The 23600-nt window shown below is 36.6% G+C and overlaps 2 protein-coding genes across 2 annotated transcripts in view; one reads left to right on the forward strand and one right to left on the reverse strand.

Moving 5' to 3' along the window:
• Positions 1-23600, forward strand: part of LOC133096748 (calcium-independent phospholipase A2-gamma-like) — a 143183-nt gene that overhangs the window by 12041 nt on the left and 107542 nt on the right. The gene's annotated exons all lie outside the window — the stretch shown is intronic.
• NME8 (NME/NM23 family member 8) overlaps positions 1-23600 on the reverse strand; it is a 32377-nt gene that overhangs the window by 4070 nt on the left and 4707 nt on the right. Inside the window, exons 5-12 of the mRNA XM_061198229.1 lie at positions 21442-21558; positions 15229-15295; positions 14110-14183; positions 12543-12635; positions 11258-11445; positions 7547-7719; positions 1869-2013; positions 1079-1186 (exon numbers count right to left, since the gene is read on the reverse strand). Of these exons, the coding sequence (XP_061054212.1) occupies positions 1079-1186; positions 1869-2013; positions 7547-7719; positions 11258-11445; positions 12543-12635; positions 14110-14183; positions 15229-15295; positions 21442-21558 (965 nt within the window). The remainder of the gene's footprint in view (positions 1-1078; positions 1187-1868; positions 2014-7546; positions 7720-11257; positions 11446-12542; positions 12636-14109; positions 14184-15228; positions 15296-21441; positions 21559-23600) is intronic.

Below are 23600 nucleotides of genomic sequence, written 5' to 3' on the forward strand. Positions count from 1 at the left end.
TCATTGTCTTGAAACTCTTTTTTTTTTTTTAACATCTTTATTGGAGTGTAATTGCTTTACATTGTTGGGTTAGTTTCTGCTGTATAACAAACTGAATCAGCTATACGTATACATATATCCCCATATCCCCTCCCTCCCACCCTCCCTATCCCACCCCTCTAGGTGGTCACAAAGCACCAAGCTGATCTCCCTGCTATGCGGCTGCTTCCCACTAGCTAGCTATTTTACATTCGGTAGTGTATATATGTCAGTGCCACTCTCTCACTTCGTCCCAGCTTACCCTTCCCACTCCCCGTGTCCTCAAGTCCATTCTCTACGGCTGCGTCTTTATTCCTGTCCTGCCCCTAGGTTCTTGAGAACCTTTTTTTTTTTTTTTAGATTCCATATATATATGCGTTAGCATATGGTATTTGTTTTTCTCTTTCTGGCTTACTTCACTCTGTATGACAGACTCTAGGTCCATCCACCTCACTACAAATAACTCAATTTCGTTTCTTTTTATGGCTGAGTAATATTCCATTGTATATATGTGCCACATCTTCTTTATCCGTTCATCTGTTGATGGACACTTAGGTTGCTTCCATGTCCTGGCTATTGTAAATAGTGCTGCAATGAACATTGGGGTGCATGTGTCTTTTTGAATTATGGTTTTCTCTGGGTATATGCCCAGTAGTGGGATTGCTGGGTCATATCGTAGTTCTATTTTTAGTTTTTTAAGGAACCTCCATACTGTTCTCCATAGTGGTTGTATCAATTTACACTCTCACCAACAGTGCAAGAGGGTTCCCTTTTTGTCTTGAAACGGTTATGATCAATTAAAGAATCTGAAGCAACTATCACACCCTTCTCAAAAGAATTTCTCCTAAATAGTGCATGGGGCAGATATTTCTGCCAAGATATGGCCTTTTGGCTGGGTAGCTACCACTTACCAGTCTCAAACCAAGCAGCCCACAACCTTCTCTTGCAAAGCCTGAGAAGAGAACCTTGGCCTAGAGCTCTGGTTCCTATACCCCCATATCCTCCCAAAATCACAATGGCTCCCATGAAAAAAGTTTGAGACCTATGACGTGAATCATACCTGTCTGGAAGGTATCCTTTGGCTTCTTCCACAGTGCTTGGTCCAATTAACTGTTTCCAGTGTCCTAAACCATTTTCTCTTACTAAAACAAGGGCTAGAGATGGACCGCTGTTAGAAAAGAAAAAAACAAAGTTAATGAAAGGATGGCTTGTAGCTAATTATAGGTAGATAATACAAGTGTGTTTGTTAGACGAAAAAAGTAAAATAACCCTTTTTATCAAGAGTATGAAATTAATTTCTGTTGGTGTACTCTCAAGAGCATATTCATAAAAGAATGGAAGCAGAGAAAGGAAGGGAAGAGAAGGGGCTTGGTTCTGAGAGAGTGGTCCCTATATTGTCCCCATGCTCCTGCTGATTTATATACCCTTGCTGGCTTTCTGCCCCAGCTGCTGTTTCATTTACTCTTCTAGAGACCTGACAGATTTCTAGCATCCCATTCATCTCCTAGGACTAGTGATTTTTAGCATTACCAAAGTCCTTGAGAGTCAGTCACAGCTCTCTTACTTGGACTTCATGATGCTGCACATTCTGGCTTCTGGCATTCAACTCAGCTGGACTCCAGGGGCTTCACCCAGAACCTTGCATTGCTCTAATAACATTCCAGGAGGACCAGAGAAGACACACAGTTGAGCAGGGAATCAAAATGGGAGGGAGATTGGCAAAGAAGTAGACTCAGCACATCTTTACAGAATTGAGAGATTTGGCAACTTGTACAGAAAGCAGGGTTAAGAGGTTTAAATGATTCAAACATAAATCAGACTGTGCTTTCTCAACCTGCAATCTGTTTTACCTGGTCATATTTTCTATAAGATTTCGAAAATAATCTTTATTTTCATATTCCATGCACAGTGTTTTTGCTTCTTCTTCTGATAACACTATTTGTCTCTGCATCAGTATTTTAAAGCCTTCATCTTGAATAATATTCAAAACATCCTCTAAATAAAAAGTCATATAATAAGTTTTAAAGTGCTAGATTATTGGTTATATACACAATACAGACTGTATTATCATGAGGACATAGAATGCATTTCATTCTCATATGAAATTTAAGTTTATAAAAATAGCTTGTTAGATTTTAATTTAAGGTGAGTAATATTCTTAACATATTAAATTTATGATGCCATTTCCAATTTTTCAGTGGACTAAAATCTATAGGTTTGGGGATGCGGGATTTATAAAAAAAAAAAATTGTATAGTCAGATAAGTTTTATTTCACACATAAAGTTAATATAATGACATTCTCAGATGTGCTAGGGCTCAGAAAACAAAATAACTAAGTACATATCTTTTTTAAATGTGCTTAAATATAAGCTCTAGATAACCGAGAGATGAAATATAATTAAGTGATTAAAAAGTGTGAAATTAATGGACCTAAGGACTGTGGGAAGCATGAAAACTAGTTTATATAAGAAAAATTCTGTGTACGTCTGCTGTATACCTACCTGGTTATAAACAAAATATAAATTGCAAAATACCATCAAAAGACATGTCATGTAAAAGTAACTTAACAACCACCATCTGTGTACTAAAACTTCAAAGAACACTAACAAAAGCTAAGATAATAGAAGAAATTGGAAGTGGGGTGGGGCTGAGAATGGGGAGAGGAATAAAACTCTGCTAAACTTGAAACAAATTTACTCTTGATTTTGCAAGATAATCAAATATGAGTTTAAACATACTTCAAACGTGTAAAAACAACATAAGTATAACTGATTAAAAAGATAGTCATCTCCCAAAATACTGGAAAAAGTAATTGCAAGAGATGCTTAGTCCTTATAGCAAAATACATAAACCAAAGATAACAGCAAGGAAGCATAGAAAACAGAAATAAACACAGTTGTAATTATAAAACTGTATGAATTAAGGTCCTCTACTAATAGAAAGAGTCTCAGATTAAGGCCAACCCATTTCCAAATTCAGAACACTGAATACTAAAAATTATGAGTCCAGGCTAAAAGCAGGAAAGTCTTAATTACCGAGCAATAAGGAATTATAATAAATGGAGGAGAATTCAAATCCAGAAGTTAAAAAGGGAACAAGAATAGACACCCAAGGCATCAGAATGAATGCAAATGAATTATTATAGATAAAAACAAAAGTTAAGAAATTATGAAAGAAATCCTATTGCATTGTTTTTTGAAAAAAATTGTAATGCTTTTTTTCTTAAGAAAGTGAGCTTCTAATAAATCTAATCCAGCAAAAACTAAGAACAGACAAATAAAGCACATTATGAATGAGAAATAGGTGCAATTACCCACCATGATATTAAAACAGTTTTTGGTGGGTGTCCTAGGCTAGTACATTTGAAGGTAAAGAAATGAATTTCAAAGGAAGTATAAATTGCCATACAATGATCCAAGAAGTTTTAAAAACTGGAAGGTAGGTAACTATGGAAGAAATTTTAAAACTTGTCTAAAAGCCTACTTGTCCTCCCAAATGAGGGATCAGCTTAGGTCGCTTAATTAATAAATTTTAAGTTATGTGCAGTTCATCTGACACTTAAAACTCTCCCAGTGTGCTTAACATAAAGAAAAGTTAGAATAATCCTGACAAAATACCTGGGAAAGATTAAAGAACAATATTTTAACTAAAATGAATATTATCAAACCAACTCCGATAGCATGGTATACACATGAGCTATGAAAGTTTATTCACAGAACCCAGGGGAGGATGAACATTTGAAAATCTGTTATAATCGTATCAATAGGTCAGCAGGTCAAAGGAGAAAAAATATTTAATGTTCATCTCAGTAAATAACGAAAAAGCATTGGATTACATTCAAAATAGTTTTGTATCATGTGGTAGATAGAAAGATTTTGGAATATAGAGATATTTGCCTAAACTCTAAAGCCAACATCATAATTGAAAACACTGGAGGCATTAATATCACTCAGGGGTAAAACAAAGGCAAGACGTTACCCTAATGGCCTTTAATTATTTAACATTTTTCTGGAAGTACTAAGCAATCCATAAAGATAACAAAATTTTTTTTTCTTTTTTGTCAGTATTTTTTATTGAAGTATAGTTGATTTAAACTTGTGTTAATTTATGCTATACAGCAAAGTGATTCAGTTATACATATATACATTCTTTTTTTAATATTGTTTTCTATTATGGACTATAATAGGATAATGAATATAGTTCTCTGTGCTATACAGTAGGACCTTGTTGTTTATCCATTCTATATATAATAGTTTGCATCTACTAATCCCAAACTCCCAATCCTTCCCTCCCCCTTGGCAACCACCAGTCTGTTCTCAATGTCCGTGATTCTGTTTCTGTTTCATAGATAGGTTCATTTGTGTCATATTTTAGATTCCACATATAAGTGATATCATATGCTATTTGTCTTTCTCTTTCTGACTTACTTAGTATGAGAATCTCTAGTTGCATCCATGTTGCTTGCAAATGGCATTGTTTCTTTTTATGGCTGAGTAGTATCCCATTTTATATATGTACCACATCTTCTTTATCCATTCATCTGTCGATGGACATTTAGGTTGTTTTCATGTTTTGGCTCTTGTGAATAGTGCTGCTATGAACATAGGGGTGCATGTATCTTTTTGAATTATAGTTTTGTCCGGATATATGCCCAGGAATGGGATTGCAGGATCATATGGTAATTATATTTTTAGTTTTCTGAGGAACCTCTATACTGTTTTCCACAGTGGCTGCACCAACTTATATTCCCACCACCAATGTAGGAGGGTTCCCTTTTCTCCACACCCTCTCCAGCATTTGTGATTTGTAGACTTTTTTTTTTAATGCTGTAATATGCTACTTTATTCAAAGTGTCATATGGTCATTGTGCTACATAATAATTAATTGATAGATAATTATCCAAGTATTCAAATACATTGATATTTTATCATAAAATAATTATTTTGGTGGACTCTAATACAGTTTTTAAAATGATTTTACATATTAGCTAACTTGATCTTTATAATAATCCTACAAGCAGATAAAGTAGAAGGGTAACAAAATTGAACAAAATGGGTAACATTACGTTTGCATATAAGCTGTTTGGAAAATTCAAGAGTCTATTTTTAAAAGGTAAATAGTATTAAAAAACATAATTCAGTAAGTAAAAATATACAGAAGCCACTGTATTTCTTATACAGAAAATAAATTTAGGGGGAAAAAGATGTCATTCACTATGGGGAAAAAAACTAGGAATAATCCTGAAAAGAAATAGCTAGCACTAAAACAGCAACAACAACTATGAACAGCTGACCTTTTATTGAGTGAATACTTTGGAGCAAAGAACATTACATATATTACCATATTTAACTGAAAAATAAGATAACAAGGGCTATAATAAAGAAAACTTATATTTGAATAAAAGATGTAATAGAGGAATAGAGGTACACTATATTTCTTGAAAATAAATGAGAATATGGTGAAATGTCAATTTTCTTCAAGTTAAATAATCCACATAGACTTTGTTTTAGAATTTCTTGAAGTGACCCAGAATAATTAAATGTCAGTAATCGTCAACATTTACTGAAAAAAAAGAGTGATGAGTTACCACGTAACTACCAAATGGCAAACACAGTAACCTGAAATGATCAGAAACTGAGGTTAAAGTCAAGCAGTGGGCCAGTGGGAGAGTGATATAGAATAACCAACTTCAAATTTTGTTTTCCCCCTTTTTAAATAACACCTTTATGGCATCCTCAAGTATCAGTACGGTTTGCACATCACAGTAGTAATATGTTATTATACTAACAGCTACCACCAAAATTCTTCGTAGGAGAAAATTGTATTTGCTTGGGAAAAATTATTTCAACAAATTATTAAGAGTAGAAGGTGAGATCTTTGCAACTTGGTTGAAGGTGGATTTGCTTTGCTTAGAAAAATTGAAAAAATTATATTCACTTCCCAGGAACAGGACTCAGGATTTCGGTGGCAATCCAAATCAATATGAAAGGTGACCAATATGAAAGCAGAAAAGTGCTAAATACTACCAAGAGCTGTTGAACAGAGGACAGGCCATTTGAAAGTTTGGCAATTTGGAAGTCGTTGGTGAACTTGACTAGGATAGTTCTGGCCAGAAGCTCAATTGGAGGGGGTTCAGGAGTGGGTGAGGGTCAAGAAGACGATTCGCTGAGCCAGACAACTCCCTGAGAAGTTGCCCATTGCCGAGGAGCAGAGAAACGGGGTATCAGCTGAGGGGGTGTGGGATCCAATGAAGTTTTTCTGGTTTTGTTTTTATTTCACTGTTATGTTTATTATTATGTTGGAGCATGTTTCTGTGCTAATAGGGAAAGCTCAGTAGCAAGGGAGGAAGTGATGTTGCAAGAAAAGAAGGGGCATTTGCAGATGTGAAGTCCTTGGGAAAATGGGTAGAAATGGCATACCTGGACCAAGAAAAGGGCTGGCCTTTTTTTTTGTTTGTTTGGCCACGCTGCACGGCTTGCGGGATCTTAGTTCCCTGACCAGGGATCAAACCCCAGCCCCCTGCAGTGGAAGCGCAGAGTCCTAACCACTGGACCGCCAGGGAAGTCCCAAGGGCTGGCCTTTGATGGATCATGTACACAACAGGGTTGCCTCCCCTCCTCTCAGCCAGCAACACTGCTTCTTATTTATAGAGGAACCAGGTAGCAGAAGACACACCCCTCAACTTCCTGCCACCAGCGCATCAACTGGATCTGTGTCTATCCAGCCCTCTTCCCCTCTTGCTATATAGAAGAGAAATCTCTTCTAAGCCCAGTCCTATGCATCTGCTACAGAAATTATTTCCTCCCAACTCTCAGTGACCTTGGCCTGTCCTAATCTTCTCTCTCTTTCTTGTGTCTTCAGCTGTTCCTTCTCTACTGGTTGGTTCCTTCCCATGAGCCTTTATCTACGATCAGAGTTTTCCAACCTCAAAATAAAATAACAGTTAAAAATCTGTCAAATATTACTTCTTTAATTCTGGCTTGTTCTGGTTTCATTGTGTATAATCTCCCACCCCAATTTTGAGACTGACTTTTGCTGCAAGCACTCCACTCCACTCACTCTACTCTGTGAATATGGGATGAAGTTAAAAATAACTAGCACTTTTTAAGTGCCAGGCACTTTATTTATATTTTCTCACTTTAATCTTCTGAATTTAAGCATGAAGAAATAGACTTGGTAAAGTATCCTTTTACAAATCACACCATTAATGAGGGTTTTACCCAAGCTTTGAACTAAGGCATTTCAGACATGAATGCTTCTAATCTTTATTATGTAATAATTCTTGCCCTGTTAAAATCTACCCTGACAAATTCCTAGGTTAGAAAACACTTTCTGAATATTTTAATTACAAAAATGTTTTATTCTTTTTATTGAGAAATTAGTAAATTAGTGTTAACTAAATTTCTTACTTCAAGTGCTTTTTCTTAAATGTTAAATTTTAAACTAGTATCTTTTAATATAATTATACTAGAGCTTATTCAAATCCCATGTACAAAGTAGTTAAACAATTTATACTGTATTTCTTACCTTTCCTTTCATTAAAGAGGGCTGGTCGAAGTAATGCCAGTATCTTTTCTAATTTTATGCCTTTAATTTTTTTAAAATCAGGGATGAAGACATCAATAAACTTAGTATTGCTTATATTCTCTTCAACATCACAAAACTGAGATATTTGTTGTCTTTCCAGGCATTCTTGGAAACTGTTGAAATCCAAAATATAATTATAAACTGAAGTTTAATAATCATGCCAGAAAATTAAAATTGATAATATGTTCACAAATAAATTAGAGTTTAGTAAAACAAATAAAAATTGAATTTCACATAAAGATAAGTTATATCTCTCTATCACATCAAAAAATATGTATTTAGTTCCACCTTTATTGAACCAATCCAAAAATCAATTACATGAAATCATGTATGTTTGATTTCATGAGAGGATTTTAAGGACACCAAAATAAAATATGTTTAAAAATTTTTTTCTTTCCTCTATGTAAAGCTTTCCAGATAGTTTCTATTTTTCCTTTTAATTTTGTCTGTGAATCAAGGCTTATTTAGGAATACATTTCATGTTTTCAAATAGGTAAGACATTTGGATCATCTTTTTATTATTTATTTCCAACTTTGTTGGATTATAATCAGCAAATGCATGTGGTGAGGTCTTAATTTTTAAAAATTTGTTAAGGTTTTCTTTGTAAACAAAGCAAATTTATTTGTGGGATTTGAGGGTATATATTCATATTTCATATATTATAGATCATTTATTATACACAATTATGGAATATGTATTTGCCGTCCCTATATATCCTTGCTCTTTTGTCTGCTGTGTATTGAGATCTCTGACCATAAAGTTATTTTTATCCAGTTCTCCTTGTTTTTCTGGTACTTATATCTTTATGTACGTTATCTGTGTTGTTTGGGGCATACATTTTTTGACTACTCTATCTTCATAAATGTTTTCTTATACATCATGTCCTTTATCAAGTTTAACACTTTTAATGTTCAATTCTAATACTTTATTTTTCCTGGCTAATTTTTTTTACCATTCCTTTATTTTTTTTATTTTTCTTTGTCTCTTCTAAGTAGGATATAGATGAGTACAGTTTTTAAAACTTTTTATTTTGAACAAATATAAATTGGCAGAAAAATTGTAAGATCAGGATAATGAACTTTAGGTTCAACAACTGTCAGCATTTTGTCACATTTGTTCTTTCTCTTTCTCTCTCATCCCTCAATGAGAGTGTGTGTGTCTATGGGTGTGTGTGTCCGTGTGTGTGTTTTGGCTTAACCATTTAAGAATAGACTGCAGATATTTTCACCATTCACCCTCCTAAATACCTCAGGAAAGTTTACACTGATATAAGACTATTATCTCATGAACAGTCCATATTCAAATTTCAGCAATTTTATAATACTCTCCTATCGATAGTAATTTTTCCTAATCCTGGATCATACATTGCATGCAGTTGCCCGAAGTGCCTAGTCTTCTTCAACCTCTAACAATGGCTCAGCCTTTCTTGTCTTTTCTTTTTAATTTCTTTTTTTTTTTTGACAGCTTTATTGGAGTATAATTGCTTTACAATGGTGTGTTAGTTTCTGCTTTATAACAAAGTGAATCAGCTATACATTTACATATATCCCCATATCTCCTCCCTCTTGCGTCTTGTCTTTTATGATACTGATACTTTGAAGACTCCAGGCCAGTTGCTTTGTACAATAGACTCCTCATTTTGGTTGGTTTCAAACTATGGAATGGCCCCATAGTTTCCTATTACATTCTGGGTATGATACTTTGGGAATACCACACCAGTATACATCACAATAGGAGGTACACAATGTCAGTTTTTCCCATTATTGGTGATATTAACATGGTCAGAGTGGTATCCCCCAGTTTTCTCCACTGAAAAGCTACAATTTCCACTTTGTAAATAATAAGAAATCTGAAAGGACACTATTTGAAAATGCATATATTATTCATACAATGGATTTAGCACCCACGGATGATTTTTGTCTGCATCAATTACTATTATATGGTTTTTAATTTAGTTTGTTTTTGATCTTAATCTGGTAATCTCTATATTTGACAGGATAGTTAACCTTCTCGTATTTAGTATGACAGCCATATATCTGACTATATTCCTTCCATCTTACTTTATATCTACTCTTTATTCTACATGAGAGTTTATGTCCTTGATCCTTTAGGTTCTGGATCTACTTTAAAAAATGGCAGGTGGAAGTTTACAGCACCTGTTAGGCCATGTCTGCAGAAAAAGAGCTGTGAAAACTGATTCCCAGGAAAACATGCTCCCCACCACTTCGTGCTGCCTGCTTGGGCCGATGCTCGGGATAAACACAGGCCAGAGGAAAAGAGGATGTCTATTAAAAGGAAAATACTACAGACTTTGCAAAATAACATCAACACATCTCATTCCACCCCAATCCCGCCAAGTGCTTAAATTGTTCATCTTATTATGTGCATATTGAACGACGGGAGACAACTGCTTCTAAAAGCTGGAGGCAGTAGACACCTACCTGAATAACAGCACCAACGGAACACTGACTCCTCTTATGCCAGCTCTGTTAATAGTGTTTCACAGAACACTTTTTTTAAAAAATGGCTCAAAAATTCTGGTAGGAAATCTGGTATCTGTTTGAGCCCAACACTTCCCACCCAAACCTGCTCTCTAACCACTAAGTATCATTTTCCCTTAAAACTCACAGAGTAACTACTACTGTTTACAAAGCCCTTTGTCAGCAGTTGATTTACCCTATGAGTTCTTCTATGCCACTTAAAACTGGGAATTAATGATATTAGGGTCTCCCTGCTACCTAAAAATTATGACATCGCTAGGGACCAGCAGATGGACCTACTCAAGAAAAGCCGCTATAGCTTATTAATAAGACAGCAAGGAAAGTTCCAGAGATGCTCAGCCTAAACATGCAATGGAGATGGGCTACCCAGAAGGGGGAGACACACATCACGAAGCCTCAGGACTCAGCTACTCTGAACCTGGTCCTGCTTACCCACCTTTCTTTCAGACATGGCTCTGTTAATTCATGGGGTGAGCACTGGAGTTTCCGCATCTTCAGAGGAATAAAAGGCACAAATGGCAAGTGCATAAAACCAACAGTCTGTAAATGACTTATGTTCACTTTCGTATATTTACAAACCGTTAACAAAAATGTACAACTGTTTAGTTGTTAGCAATTTCTCGCCACTCACTCACTGCCTTGAGTAAAAGGGCAGAGTACTTCGCTGTCTCTATAGGACACGGAGAGGCAGAACTGGCGTGTGGAGACAGGAGAGGGGGCTGGTTTGGGAGGGACTAGGCCTGGTCCCGTTCTGCCCCATGAGGCCAGACTGGTGCGCCCAGCATTAGAGAGACAAATGGGAAATTCTTCCCTTTCTAACCCTCTTGACATAAACTTTGAGGGCAACTCCAGCTTTGCTGAATATATAAAATTTTAGACTGGAAGGAATAGTTGTGGCTTCGACATAAAGATGTTTGTCCTTTTTTTTTTTTTTTTTCTTTTTGGCCATGTGGTACAGCATGTGGGGATCCTGGTTCCCTGACCAGGGATCAAACCCGTGACCCCTGCAGTGGAAGCACGGAATCTTAACCAGATGGACCACCAGGGAAGTCCCTAAAGATGTTTGTCTTTAGATTTGCGATATTTGGACATTACACTCCATCACCTACTAACACATTGTAAACAATTCGTTTCCTGGTCTGGAGCTACCTTTCCCTCTTCTGCTTCATCCCTGAGGACTTGGCCGTCTCCTGGTGGTCATCCCATGGTTCTTTAGATTCTGTCTCAGAATTAGATTCACTTTCATCCCAGGAAGGCTGTTTTTCCTTTCCTTGTGATACAACTAGAATATAGCTTAGGCCACTTGTCATAAAAGAAACAAAATCTTCAAAGTCAGGCTACAAAATAAAATAAAATAAAAATAATATTATTAGGCTCCCAAAATGGATAGAGTACAATGGTGGCCCCTACCCAAGTCAAGGACATCTTCCCCTTCATGATCACTGGGCAAGAGAAAGTTACACACAATCCTCCTGTTAACAAACACATCTGTGAAGGACAGAAGTTCACAGCTGGCAGGGACTGATCTTAAAGATAGTCTAATAACTACTCTCAAACTGCAGGATGCTTCCAAATCATCTGGAGGGCTTGCTAAAACACGGATTTCCGGTGTCCAGTCCCAGACTCTATGATTCAGTAGGTTTAGGGTGCCCAGGAATTGGATTTTCTCAGAAGTTCCCAGGTGATGCTTATGTAGCTGGTCCAACCCTTTCCCGGGGCCAAGAGACATTGTCTGAGTGGTGCGGCTAGTTTATAAAGTGCTGTTCAGTAGAACTTTCTGTGACGACCAACATGTTCTGTGCTCTCCAGCACATGTAACCACAGGCAGCTGCTGAGCACTGAAATGTGGCTACTGCCACTGAGACTCCGAATTTTTAACTTTATTTAATTTTAATGAATTTAAGTTCAAATGGCCACATGTATCTAATGGCTACCATGTTGAACAGTGCATTTCTAGAAGCTACAGACTCCTGACGCCCCCAAGCCATTGCACTTTCTAACACAAAGCACTGCCCCCAGGCAAAAGAGAATCTAAAAAACAGCTTGACAGAAAGGATTTACCTTTAGGTAAAGAAAGGATTAAAGCTTTCCTGTGAAGTTTACCACAGGCAACCTTCAACCTGGGATAAGAATCTACAGGAAAGGCCTGGATATTCACTTCCTGAGGGCTGATGCAGGGAGTCTTAGAGGACATACCATAAGGAGATCTTCGCGCCAACAAAACGCAGAGCATCCACTTTTGCCTGGCTGCCTCTATTTCTACCGGAGATTTCTCCATAGTCCCCATCTTTGGATTAACCGGGATATGGACACCAACAGGGACACCTAGAGCTTACTTGGTTGGTCAGACTCATTCGTTTTTCTATAATGAGGATCTTAAACTTACAGGAATCCACTGTATTTGACAACACAGTGGCTTTTTTAACTTTCTTACCTGGTCTGCTATTCGGCTATAGAAGTACCTAACTTGTTCTTCAGTGAGCAGTTTCTTATCCTCTGCTTCTATGACAAATTCTGCATCGATAATCTTCAATTAGAGAGCATGGTCAGGTCCACATGTGTCGTGGGACCACACAGGTGAAACAAGTCAAGGACATTTGTTTCTCAGGCTTAATAAACCCCCCAGATCTGAGTGCACTTCATGGTTGTGCCTCAGCACAATCCATCGGACACGAGGTTGGAAGAGGCCCTAAAATACGTAAACAAAGAAGGTCCTTTTCATGCCCCCTAGTATTTAAGTTTTCACTGCTTGAACCAGAGACTCCACAATATTTCTGTTATTTAAGTGAATTGTCTAAAGATGAAAAAAGAAAAAAAAAATCTAACTGAATTCCAAGAAAGATATCATAGTTTTCTGAATCATTCAAAAAGACATACATTTACAGGCACTTCTTAACCATCTATTTTCAAAATTGTTTTCAGTTTCTTCTTTTAAGGCTTTCCTTTGTTAAGTCTGTAACTCGGAATCTAGTATATCTTATTCTGATGGCAACAAAAATATCCAAATTACAGGGAAGGATAGAATTTAAGATGCAGCCATGCTTTGTCTTAAAATTTTTAAATTTAATGACTAATTCAGTGTGCGTGTCACTCAAGTATAACAATGTATAAAATGGACCCTCTGCTTTATAGTAGTTTAATTGTTGCCGCTTTGGCTGAAGAAAGAATGCATGATGGGAAGTTCATCAAGAGATACCCAGCCCATCCTGACATGGTTCCCCATGTGACCTCCTCTGTAGCACATGCAACATTCTTACAAATTTCAATACAATTTTGTTGTTTCAACACAACATCTTTGTTCAGGGGTCAGCAAACCACAGCCCACAGTCAAGACCTGGCCCGGCCACCCGTTTTTGGAAACAAAGTTGACTGGAACACAGCCATGCCCATTTGTTTATCTACTGTCTAATGCTGCTCTCTCGATATGATGGCAGAGTTAAACTGCTGTGACAGAGATCACATGCCCCACAAACCTGAAAATAGTTACTGTCTGGCTCTTTATAGGGAAAGTCTGCTGACCTTTGGATTAGAATGCAATTTTGCTCTAAATATTTTTTATTTGGGCTCTAAAAGCAAAACCTTAAATGCTTCCTTATGTTATCATGTATCTAAAAAGGACCATACGTTTGTGACAACACACAGGGAATAAAGCAAGCTGACGTGAGCTTAAACAAGTCTGCACTGCTAACAACTAAACACAAAGAAATCTGTTACAATCCAATGCAAGAACTGTAATTTTTATCACTTATACTGGATGCTGGTAGAGCAGAGTTATTTAAATAAGGATGTTGAGTAGGTCTAGCCTTTGTAAGACAAAACATTCAAAGAAGACAAAACATTCAAAACATTCATTCAAATGAACCAGAAGTTCATTATATTCTGTGTTACTCTAAATGATAAGCTTGTCTCCAAATTGAAAATTAAGGTATTGTTTTTTTGCAGTTAATTTAAAAATTAATTTTACAATTAATTTAAACTATTATTGGGAAATAATCACTTACTTTTTCTTTAATTTCTTGAACTTTTCTAGCAGTCACAGCATTGGGTTTGATAATGGCAATGCTGTATAGTTGCTCTAGGAAAAAAAATAGAAGAATTTCATTTTCTTGGCACAAACTAGAGAATGAAGGATTTGGCAATTAGAAATGTAAAGTACTAATGTCCAGTGAATTTTTGTCCATCAACAGCTTTGTTATTATGGCATTGCAACTACCAAAGAGTTTCTACTTAGAATCAAAGTACAGTTCCTATATTTGCATGCAGGAGAAACATTCACAAGAGTTTGTAGTCAGTAGGCCAAAAAAGAAAGAGTAGGTGGGCACTAGTTTATTTTATTTTATTTTATTCTATTCTATTCTACTCTACTTTTTCTATTCTATTGCCACATCACACAGCTTGTGGAATCTTAGTTCCCCAACCAGGGATTGAACCCGGGCCCTCAGCAGTGAGAGCACAGAGTCCTACTAACCACTGGACCGCCAGGGAATTCCCGGCACTAGTTATTTTAATACAGTTCACGTGCATTAGAATCGCACCCACGATCCATCCAGCTCAGTTTCACTAGTGACTACAGTTTCAGTGCAAGCAAACATTACAAACCGATGGCTTTACCATCTATGAATTTATCCACATTTATCTACGCATTCTGTTGATGAGCTTTTAGTGCAGAATAGCTCACTGAGCAAGCTGTTTGCCTCTGTTCCCTCCGGGGTATGAACACACTAACACGCCCACTCCGACAATCCAATGAAGGCAGGAAATTGTTCATCTTAAAGTAAACCAGGAGTGTGGGCCATCAAGGAAGAAATTATTTTTGCAAGTTTTTGGAAGATGATGAAGGATGAAATAAGAGGAAACTGCTGTCCAGATTACTCACAGGGCACAGGAGCCCCTGATCGAGGGTAACCTCTGAAAGGCCCCAGGCACAGAGACCAAAGGCAAGGCAAGGGGAGCAGAAGAGATTGCTTTTTAAGCTGAATCCAGTATCGCACAAATCATCATTGATCCTACCATTCCCTTATCAACTGGTGTCATTACCAGCTTTTTGCTGCAAGTGATGCTGTAATGAGCATCCATGTACACAATTTCCCTCACTATTACTTTAAAGTAAATTTACTTACCAACACTTTCATAGCTTGCTTCCCCTGCATCTTCTGAATCTGAGTCTACAAGCACAATTTCATGATACTATGGAAAAGGAATGCAAATAAAACAGTTATATTTTAATACGACAGTGAAAGAGTTTTTAGAAATTTTGTTTTTAATCAGTATTTATAATCCAAGGGATAGAAAGTAAAGTGGAAATGTGCCTGCATTTATCTAACACTACTTTTCCCCAGCCTTCCCACTAAAATAGAATTAGGAATAAACAGAGTGGGGAGACAATGAGAAATAACGCATATACGCTGTATGGAAAATGCTTAAAGACAAAATGTTTAAAACTTAAGAGCCCAAGGAATAAAATAAGAAAGAAGCAGAGGTTAACAAGTAAGAAAGCAATAAACACATCATTATTATGTTAAAGATTGCAAGGGCATTTGTAAGCTTCAAGATCCATTCCTGACCATTGCTCTTAGTAAATTAGGAACAGAAAGATACTTCCTTAACTTATGAAAAAAAAAAAAGCCTTTCTCAAAACAACAGCCAATTTCCTACTATAGAGTAAAACACTAGGAAGGATGGGGGATTCTTAATTTCTGGAGAAGTCCTGAAAGTACTTCTGCGATTCTGTAAACAATCTGAAAGGTTTATATATTTACATATATACATTTCAGGGGCAAGAGATTTGCAGAATTTCAGATTCTCAATGGAATATAGACCCAAAAATGTTTGGAAATAACTACACTGAAAGTATTCACTCCTATTATAGTCAGGAATAAGATAATTATGCCAGCTATAACATCAAAGTGACCTGCCTTGTATTTGTTGGACCTGCCCTGACAAACAGGGCAGCCGCTAACCACATAATGCTATATTTGAGCACCTGAAATGAGGTTAGTCCAAATTAAGATGGGCTATAAATGAAAAATACACAGCACATTCCAAAGATTTAGTTTGAAAAAATAAATCTGGAATACCTTATTTTTTACATTGAGTACATATTTTTTTAAACATTTTATTGACGTATAGTTGATATACAATGTTGTGTTTAATTTCTGCTGTACATCAAAGTGACTCAGTTATACATATATATATATAACATTATTTTTTCATATTCTTTTCCATTATGGTTTATCATAGGATATTGAGTATAGATCTCTGTGCTATTCAGTAGGACCTTGTTGTGTATCCATTCTATATATAATAGTTTGTATCTGCTAATCCCAAGCTCCCAATCCATCCCTCCCCCCAACCCCTTGGCAACCACAAGTCTGTTCTCTGTGTCTGTGAGTCTGTTTTTGTTTTGTAGATATGTTCATTTGTGTCATATTTTAGGTTATACATATAAGTGATACCATATGCTATTTGTCTTTCTCTTTCTGACTTACTTCACTTAGTATGAAAATCTCTAGTTGCATCCATGTTGCTGCAAATGGCATTAATTCATTCTTTTTAATAGCTGAGTAGTATTCCACTGTATATATGTACCACATCTTCTTTATTCATTCATCTGTCAATGGACATTTAGGTTGTTTCCATGTCTTGGCTATTGTAAATAGTGCTGCAGTGAACATAGGGGTGCATGTATCTTTTTGAATTATAGTTGTGTCTGGGTATATGCCCAGGCGTGGGAGTGCTGGATCATATGGTAGCTCTTTTTAAGGAGCCTCCATACTGTTTTCCCCAGTGGCTGCACCGATTTACATTCCCACCAACAATGTAGGAGGGTTCCCTTTTCTCCACACCCTCAACAGCATTTATTATTTGTAGATTTTTTTAATGATCACCATTCTGTCCAGTGTGAGGTGGTATCTTATTGTAGTTTTGATTTGCATTTCTCTAGTAATCTAAAAGATGAGCATGAACTTTAGATGAGCCTGTTAGCCCTCTGTATGTCTTATTTGGAGAAATGTCTATTTAGGTCTTCTGCCCATTTTTTGACTGGGTTGTTTGTTTTTTGTTATTAAACTGTAGGAGCTGTTTGTATATTTTGGAAATTAAGCCCTTGCTGGTCACATCATTTTCAAATATTTTCTCCCAGTCCATAGGTTGTCTTTTCATTTTGTTAATGGTTTCCTTTGCTGTGCAAAAGCTTATAAGTTATATTGAGTACATCTTTAAATGGCAATCTTTTTAATATACTGGATGTAAGAAAAGATGTTATAAAAATTCATTTCACCTGTTTCTTTTTTATTGTTTTTCAATTGACTAGTAGAATATTATAAATTATGTATGTGGCTCACATCGTGCCTTGTATTTTATTACTATTACTGCGCTAGACAAGGCAATTGATAAGAAAACTAAATAATAGAAGTGTCCAACAAAATGGAGTAATATAAAATAAACATAAGATATTAATAAATTTCTTACATACCCATTATTATTCATTAAAACAGGATGTCATTCTGCAAGAACAATGAGAATAACAACAATAAAGCCACAGTACAGAGCACACAGAGAGAAAGCTGGGTACAGTATAGCAATTAGAAGAATGTGTTTAAAAGTCGTTCTGCCTGACTTCAAATTCTGCTTTTACCTCCTAATAGTTGCCTGTTTCTAAGGAAAAGACATAATGTTTTTAAGCCTGTCTTATCGTTCATAAATACTTCATAAGGTTTCTCCAGGTTCATATTCGAGATGACAACATAGGAGGCTCCTGAACTCACTTCCTCCCTCAGACATACCAAACCTACAGCTACTTGTGGAACAGTTCCCTCTGAACAAAATCCAGAAAATAACTGAGTGACTCCTACATATCAGACAAATGAGAAAAGAACACATACCGAATCGGGTAGGAGAGGCTGAGTCACAGTCTCGCCATAAACTCCATCCCAGGCACAGCAACATACAATTGAGAGGGAACTCACAACTCCCAGCATCTCCCTGAGGACTGAAGGGCTTGAACCCAACATCTAGTGACCCCAGTTTTAAGACTTCCAACTGAGAGATGGGGCCCCCAAATGCCTGGCTGTAAAAGCCCTGGGGCTTGCATCCAGACTATAGTAAACTGAGCTCTTAACAGGCTTGGCTTGTGCTGGACTCCCTGTGGCTATCCCCCCAGGGCTCAATGCAGGGGCCTATTTGGAAATCTGATAAGCTATAGCCTGAGGGTGAGGCTTCTAATTTAACACAGGTCTAGGGGCTGACAGCAGTCCTTTCCAGAGACCAGGGAAGCCAGCAGGAGCCATCTTCATGCTCTCCCTCTGCCCCGCTCCAGGTCACTAGTGTCTTTGTGAAGATAGCCTGTGTGCACATCTGGTACGCTGGCTTTTGTGGCTGTTACTCCAAGGACACAGCACTTGATAGCCCGGCTCTGGCAGCCAGCAGGGCTGGTGTCCCTGGATTCAGTAGAACCAGCAATGGATAAACCATCCAGACAGAAAATCAGTAAGGAAACATTGGACATGTTAGACTAGATGGATTAAACAGATATATCCCGAACATTCTATCCAAAAGCAGCAGAATACACATTCTTCTCAAGCACACATGGAACGTTCTCCAGGACAGATCATATGTTAGGCCAAAACACATTTAAGTAGATTGAAATCATATCAAGCATCTTTTCTAACCACAATGGTCTGAAACTAGAAATCAATTAAAAGAAGACAACTGGAAAATTCACAAATATGTGGAGATTAAATAACGTGCTACTGAGCAACCAATGGGTCAAATTAGAAATCAAAAGAGACCAAAAAAAAAAAAATCTAGAGATGAATGAAAATGGAATTACAGCATACCTAAACTTATGGGATGTAACAAAAGTGTTCTAAGAGTGAAGTTCATAGCCTATATTAAGAAAAGAGAAGGATCTCAAATAAACAACCTAACTTTACACTTTAAGACACTAGAAAAAACAAACAAAAAATGAAGCAAAAGTCAGCAGATGAAGGAAATAAAGATCAGAGCAGAAATAAATAAAATAGAGACTAAAAAGACAATAGAAAAAAATCAATGAAACTAAGAGCTGGTTTTTGAAAAAATAAACAAAACAGACCTTTAGCTAGACTGTGAGAGAAAAAAAAAAGAGAGAGAAGACTCAAATAAATAAAATTGGAAATGAAAGAGGAGACATTATAACTGATACCACAGAAACACAAAGGATCTTAAGAGACTATTATGACCAGCTATGAAATCACTCTCTCAAAAAGTTATCTGCCCTCCCATGTTCATTGCACCACTATTTACAGTAGCCAAGATATGGAAACAATCTAAGTGTCCATTCATGGATGAATGGATAAATATATGATATATACATACTTGATGAAATACTATTCATCCATAAAAAAGGAGGAAATCTTGCCATTTGTGACAACATGGATGGAGCTTGAGGGCATTAATGTTATGTGAAATAAGTCAGAGAAAGACAAATACTGTATAATCTCTCTTATATGTGGAATCTGGAAAAAAATGAACTCATAGGCACAGAGAACAGAATGGTAGTTGCCAGAGATGGAGGGTGATGAGTAGGGGAATTGGGTGAAGGAGGTCAAAAGGTACAACTTCCAGTTATAAGATAAATAAGTTCTGGGGGTGTAATATACAGCATGGTGCCTATAGGTAATAACATGTATTGTATATTTTGGAAGTTGCTAAAAGAGTAGATCTTAAAATTTATCATGAAAACATTTTTCAGAAAAAAATTAACTGTGTGACATGAAATGTTAACTAAATGTAGTAATCATTTCCCAGTATACACATATATCAAATCATTATGTTGTATACCTTAAACTAATAAAATGTTAGTTGTCAATGATATCAATAAAAGTGGGATGTAAAAGATTAAATGAGGATATCTTTCTAAAAATCTTAGCAAACAGTAAGTCCACAATAATTCCTAGTTACTATAATTTTCAAAAAGAAGTAGGGGGAGTGGGAAGAGGGAGGGAGGAAGGGAGACAGAGAGAAAGGAAGGGTGAAGATTCCCTGAAAAACAAGAAAACCTGAAAATGTAAAGAAAAATGTCCTTGGGTGAGAAAAATCACTATTGTAAATGTAAATTCCCCATATTTATCATTTGTCAGTTTTCCATCAAAATGTTCATTTTTTTCCTTAATGCTTTTAAAGTACTTTGTACACACTATGGATATTAGCACGTTGATACACAGTGCAAGCTTTTCGCCAAGTTTGCTGCTTTCCTTTTACATTTTATTCAAACTTTTAAATAATCAAATCTATCAATTTTTTTCTTTTTTGATATCTCTGCTTTATACTATACTTACGAGGCCTTTCTCAACCTATGACAAGATAAATTTCCAATATTTTCTTCTAATACTTTTATGCTTTGTTTCAACATATTCAGCTCTTTAATTCGTCTGAAATTTGTTTATGTATATGAGGAAATAATACAAATTTCTTATACAAATAGTTAACCCAATATTACTAAGTTTGTTTTGTGAGTTTTTTATCCTTTCCTGATTTAAACTGACGCTTTTTTGTAGTAAATACTTAATACAAGCTTGAGCCTATACCTTCTCTTTATTTCTGTTTTTCAGTATTTCTCAGCTAGTCTCTATTTTTTGTTTCTTTTGTTTCTTGTTTTTGTTGTTTGTTGTTTTGTGTGCATGTGTGTGTGTTTAAATAACACCAATCACTCCTATTTATCTGCCTATATTTCTGATCACTTTCCTATATGGCTTACTTTCTTATGCTGTTATGTTCATATCTCTACATGCTTTATGGTTCATTTCTTAATTTTAAAATATTTTATTATTACACAGGTAATACATTTCACACACATAGGATCTTATTCTAAGCATCCTATTAAAGTATAATACTCTATTTTTCATTTGTCAGTCTATCTTGGCCCTCTTTCCATATCAATAAACAGAGCTAGAAGATACTAAATAATATTCCACTGTATGAATTTGTATAATTTATGACATAAATTACAGACATTTATGTCATCTATTCACTGTTGCTAGGCATTTAGGTTGATTCCAAATTTTTAATAACATAGACAACACTGAAATAAACATCATTTTCTATATTTGTTTCATTATCTTCTTAAGGAAAATTATTGGAGTGTAATTGCTTGGTCAAAGGATACATGTGTTTTTTAAGGCCTTTGATTCATATTGCCAAAATACTTCCCAAAAAAGGTTGCACCATTTAGACACCTAGATAGCTATAAAACTAGGGAAAATGCTTTAGGAAAACAACAAAAAAAAAGACGTAATGCATCTTTTTTTAAAACTAATTTTTAAAAATAAAATTATAGTAATCCAAAGTATTACCTGAGGGCGAACCATTTCACCTGCTGCAATTTTCCTCTCCTCATTGATCAAGGTAATAATTTTTTGACTCACAAGTGGTGCATTTGCTCCCTTGATTTTTGCAACAATTTTGCCATTCTATAGAGGGAAACAAAAGCAGTAAGGAAACTCATTTTCAGGATAGGTCAAGAATTAACACTTCAACTGGACTAAGTCACCCCACCCTGACCCACCAATCCCTTTTTAGCTACTGTAATTAGTCATTTTAAAATAAGTATTAGTGATATAAAAGTATGTCCATTTGGTAAATCCAGCTCTTTGAGTTCTACCTCTAATTTATCTGTCCTCCTACAACCAAAGACAGGCCATCGCTGCATTAAATTTTAATGGTTCTGTACAGGCCTCCCAACACTACTCCCCCTAATTATTTTTGATACTATTTCCCTTTGTCTGTCTTTCAACACATATTTACTAAACACCAGTTTACTAGCATTGTATCAGGCGTGATGGTATGGAATAATAGTCCTGGTATCTAATGTAATTAAATTACCAAAAAAAAAAAACACCCCACAAACACATTTGAGATAACAACCATGAGAGGTACCACCAAGAGAGGTACAAAGAGCTGGGAGCATCTATAAGAATTTGTTCTGATCAAGAACATTAGCAAAGGTACTTTGTCAATATCAGGAATTTAAAATGTGAAGGATAGGTTAAGAAATAAAAAGGAGAAGAAAGGGCATTCTAGGCAAAAGGAATAGAGCCACAAGTGTCCTATGGCTGGAAGGGAATATGGCAAATAAGAAGGCCAGTGGAGAAAGTGAGGGGATGCCTGGTATGAGACAAAGCCCAGCAGCTAGGGGGAGCCAGACCGTGCAGAGCCTTATGGGTCATGGGAGGATGCTGCCTTTATCCTAAGTGCAGTGGGAAGCCTTTGGAATGTTTAAACACAGGCAGGGATCACAATTAGACCGGCTAAAGATCTGTGTAAAGATCATCTTACCTACCATATGGAGAAAGGGTTAGAGGTGGAGCGGGAGAAGCTGTCTGTATACAAATCAGAAGCTATTCTAGAGGTAAAGATGGGAGAGATGGTTGCTCAGTCTACGGCAGTGCCATTGGAGATGGAAAGAATGGAAAGAAGCAGACGAGTGTGAGAAAGACCTGGGTAGTGAAATTAACAGGACCAAGGTCTGGTGAGGATGAGGTGTGATGTGGATGGTGTGGATGGGGTGTGATGTGGATGGTGTGGATGGGGTGTGACGTAAGGAGAAGTCACTACGATGACTTTTCTGTTTCTGACTTGAGAAACTGAGTAAGTTGTGATATTATTCACCAAATGAGGCCACACTAGAAAATAACGTTTCCAATAGGGATGGGGAGGGCGAGGAGTCCGCTGTTGGACCAGTTCATTGTGAGATGCCCTTGAGACACCAGAGGAGAGATCAAGGGCCCGGTTGGATACACAGGTCTGGTGCTTAAAGTACAGGATTCAGCTGAAGACATGAACTTGAGTTATTGATCTATGAGGTGATGATTGAAACTGTGTGTGGAAGAAGTTCTCTAAGGAGAGTATATAGCATGATAAAGTCGATATGTAATGGCTGCATGAAGAAAGGTGAACCTGCAAAGGAGAAAGGGGGAGGGGGAGTAGCATCTAGGAAGCAAAAGGAAAACAAAGACACAAAAGCCAAAAGAAGAAAATGTTCCGAAAAGGAGGGCATGGTCACCACATTTACTACATTTGAGAGGTACGAAACGATGAGGACCTAAAAGCATTCATTGTGTTTAGCAACGGGCTGGTCACTGGATACATTAGCAACAGCCAATTTGGTGGAATAATCAGAAAGAAGTTAGATTGAATGGGTTGAAGAATTAATGGGATGAGAAGAAGTGGAGTGAAAATAAATATAGAAACTCTTCTGAGCAGTTTAGCTGTGAGGTAAAGCATAGAGGTGAGTGGTAGCTGGAGAGGGACATGGTATCGAAAAGAGGTATTATTTCTTTTCATTGGAAAGATTTAATCATATTCAAAGGCCAATAAGAAGGCTCCAGTTGAGAAAGGTTTGAATGAAACCTGACACTCTATTTACCATTTCCCACTAAAAGGAACCTCCAAGAGCTTTCTAATATCCATTGAAAAAGCCCTTCCTGCTGAGATGCTGAATTTGCTGTCAGCT

The sequence above is a fragment of the Eubalaena glacialis genome, chromosome 8 (genome assembly GCF_028564815.1).
Source record: "Eubalaena glacialis isolate mEubGla1 chromosome 8, mEubGla1.1.hap2.+ XY, whole genome shotgun sequence".
Classification (NCBI taxonomy): Eukaryota; Metazoa; Chordata; class Mammalia; order Artiodactyla; family Balaenidae; genus Eubalaena; species Eubalaena glacialis.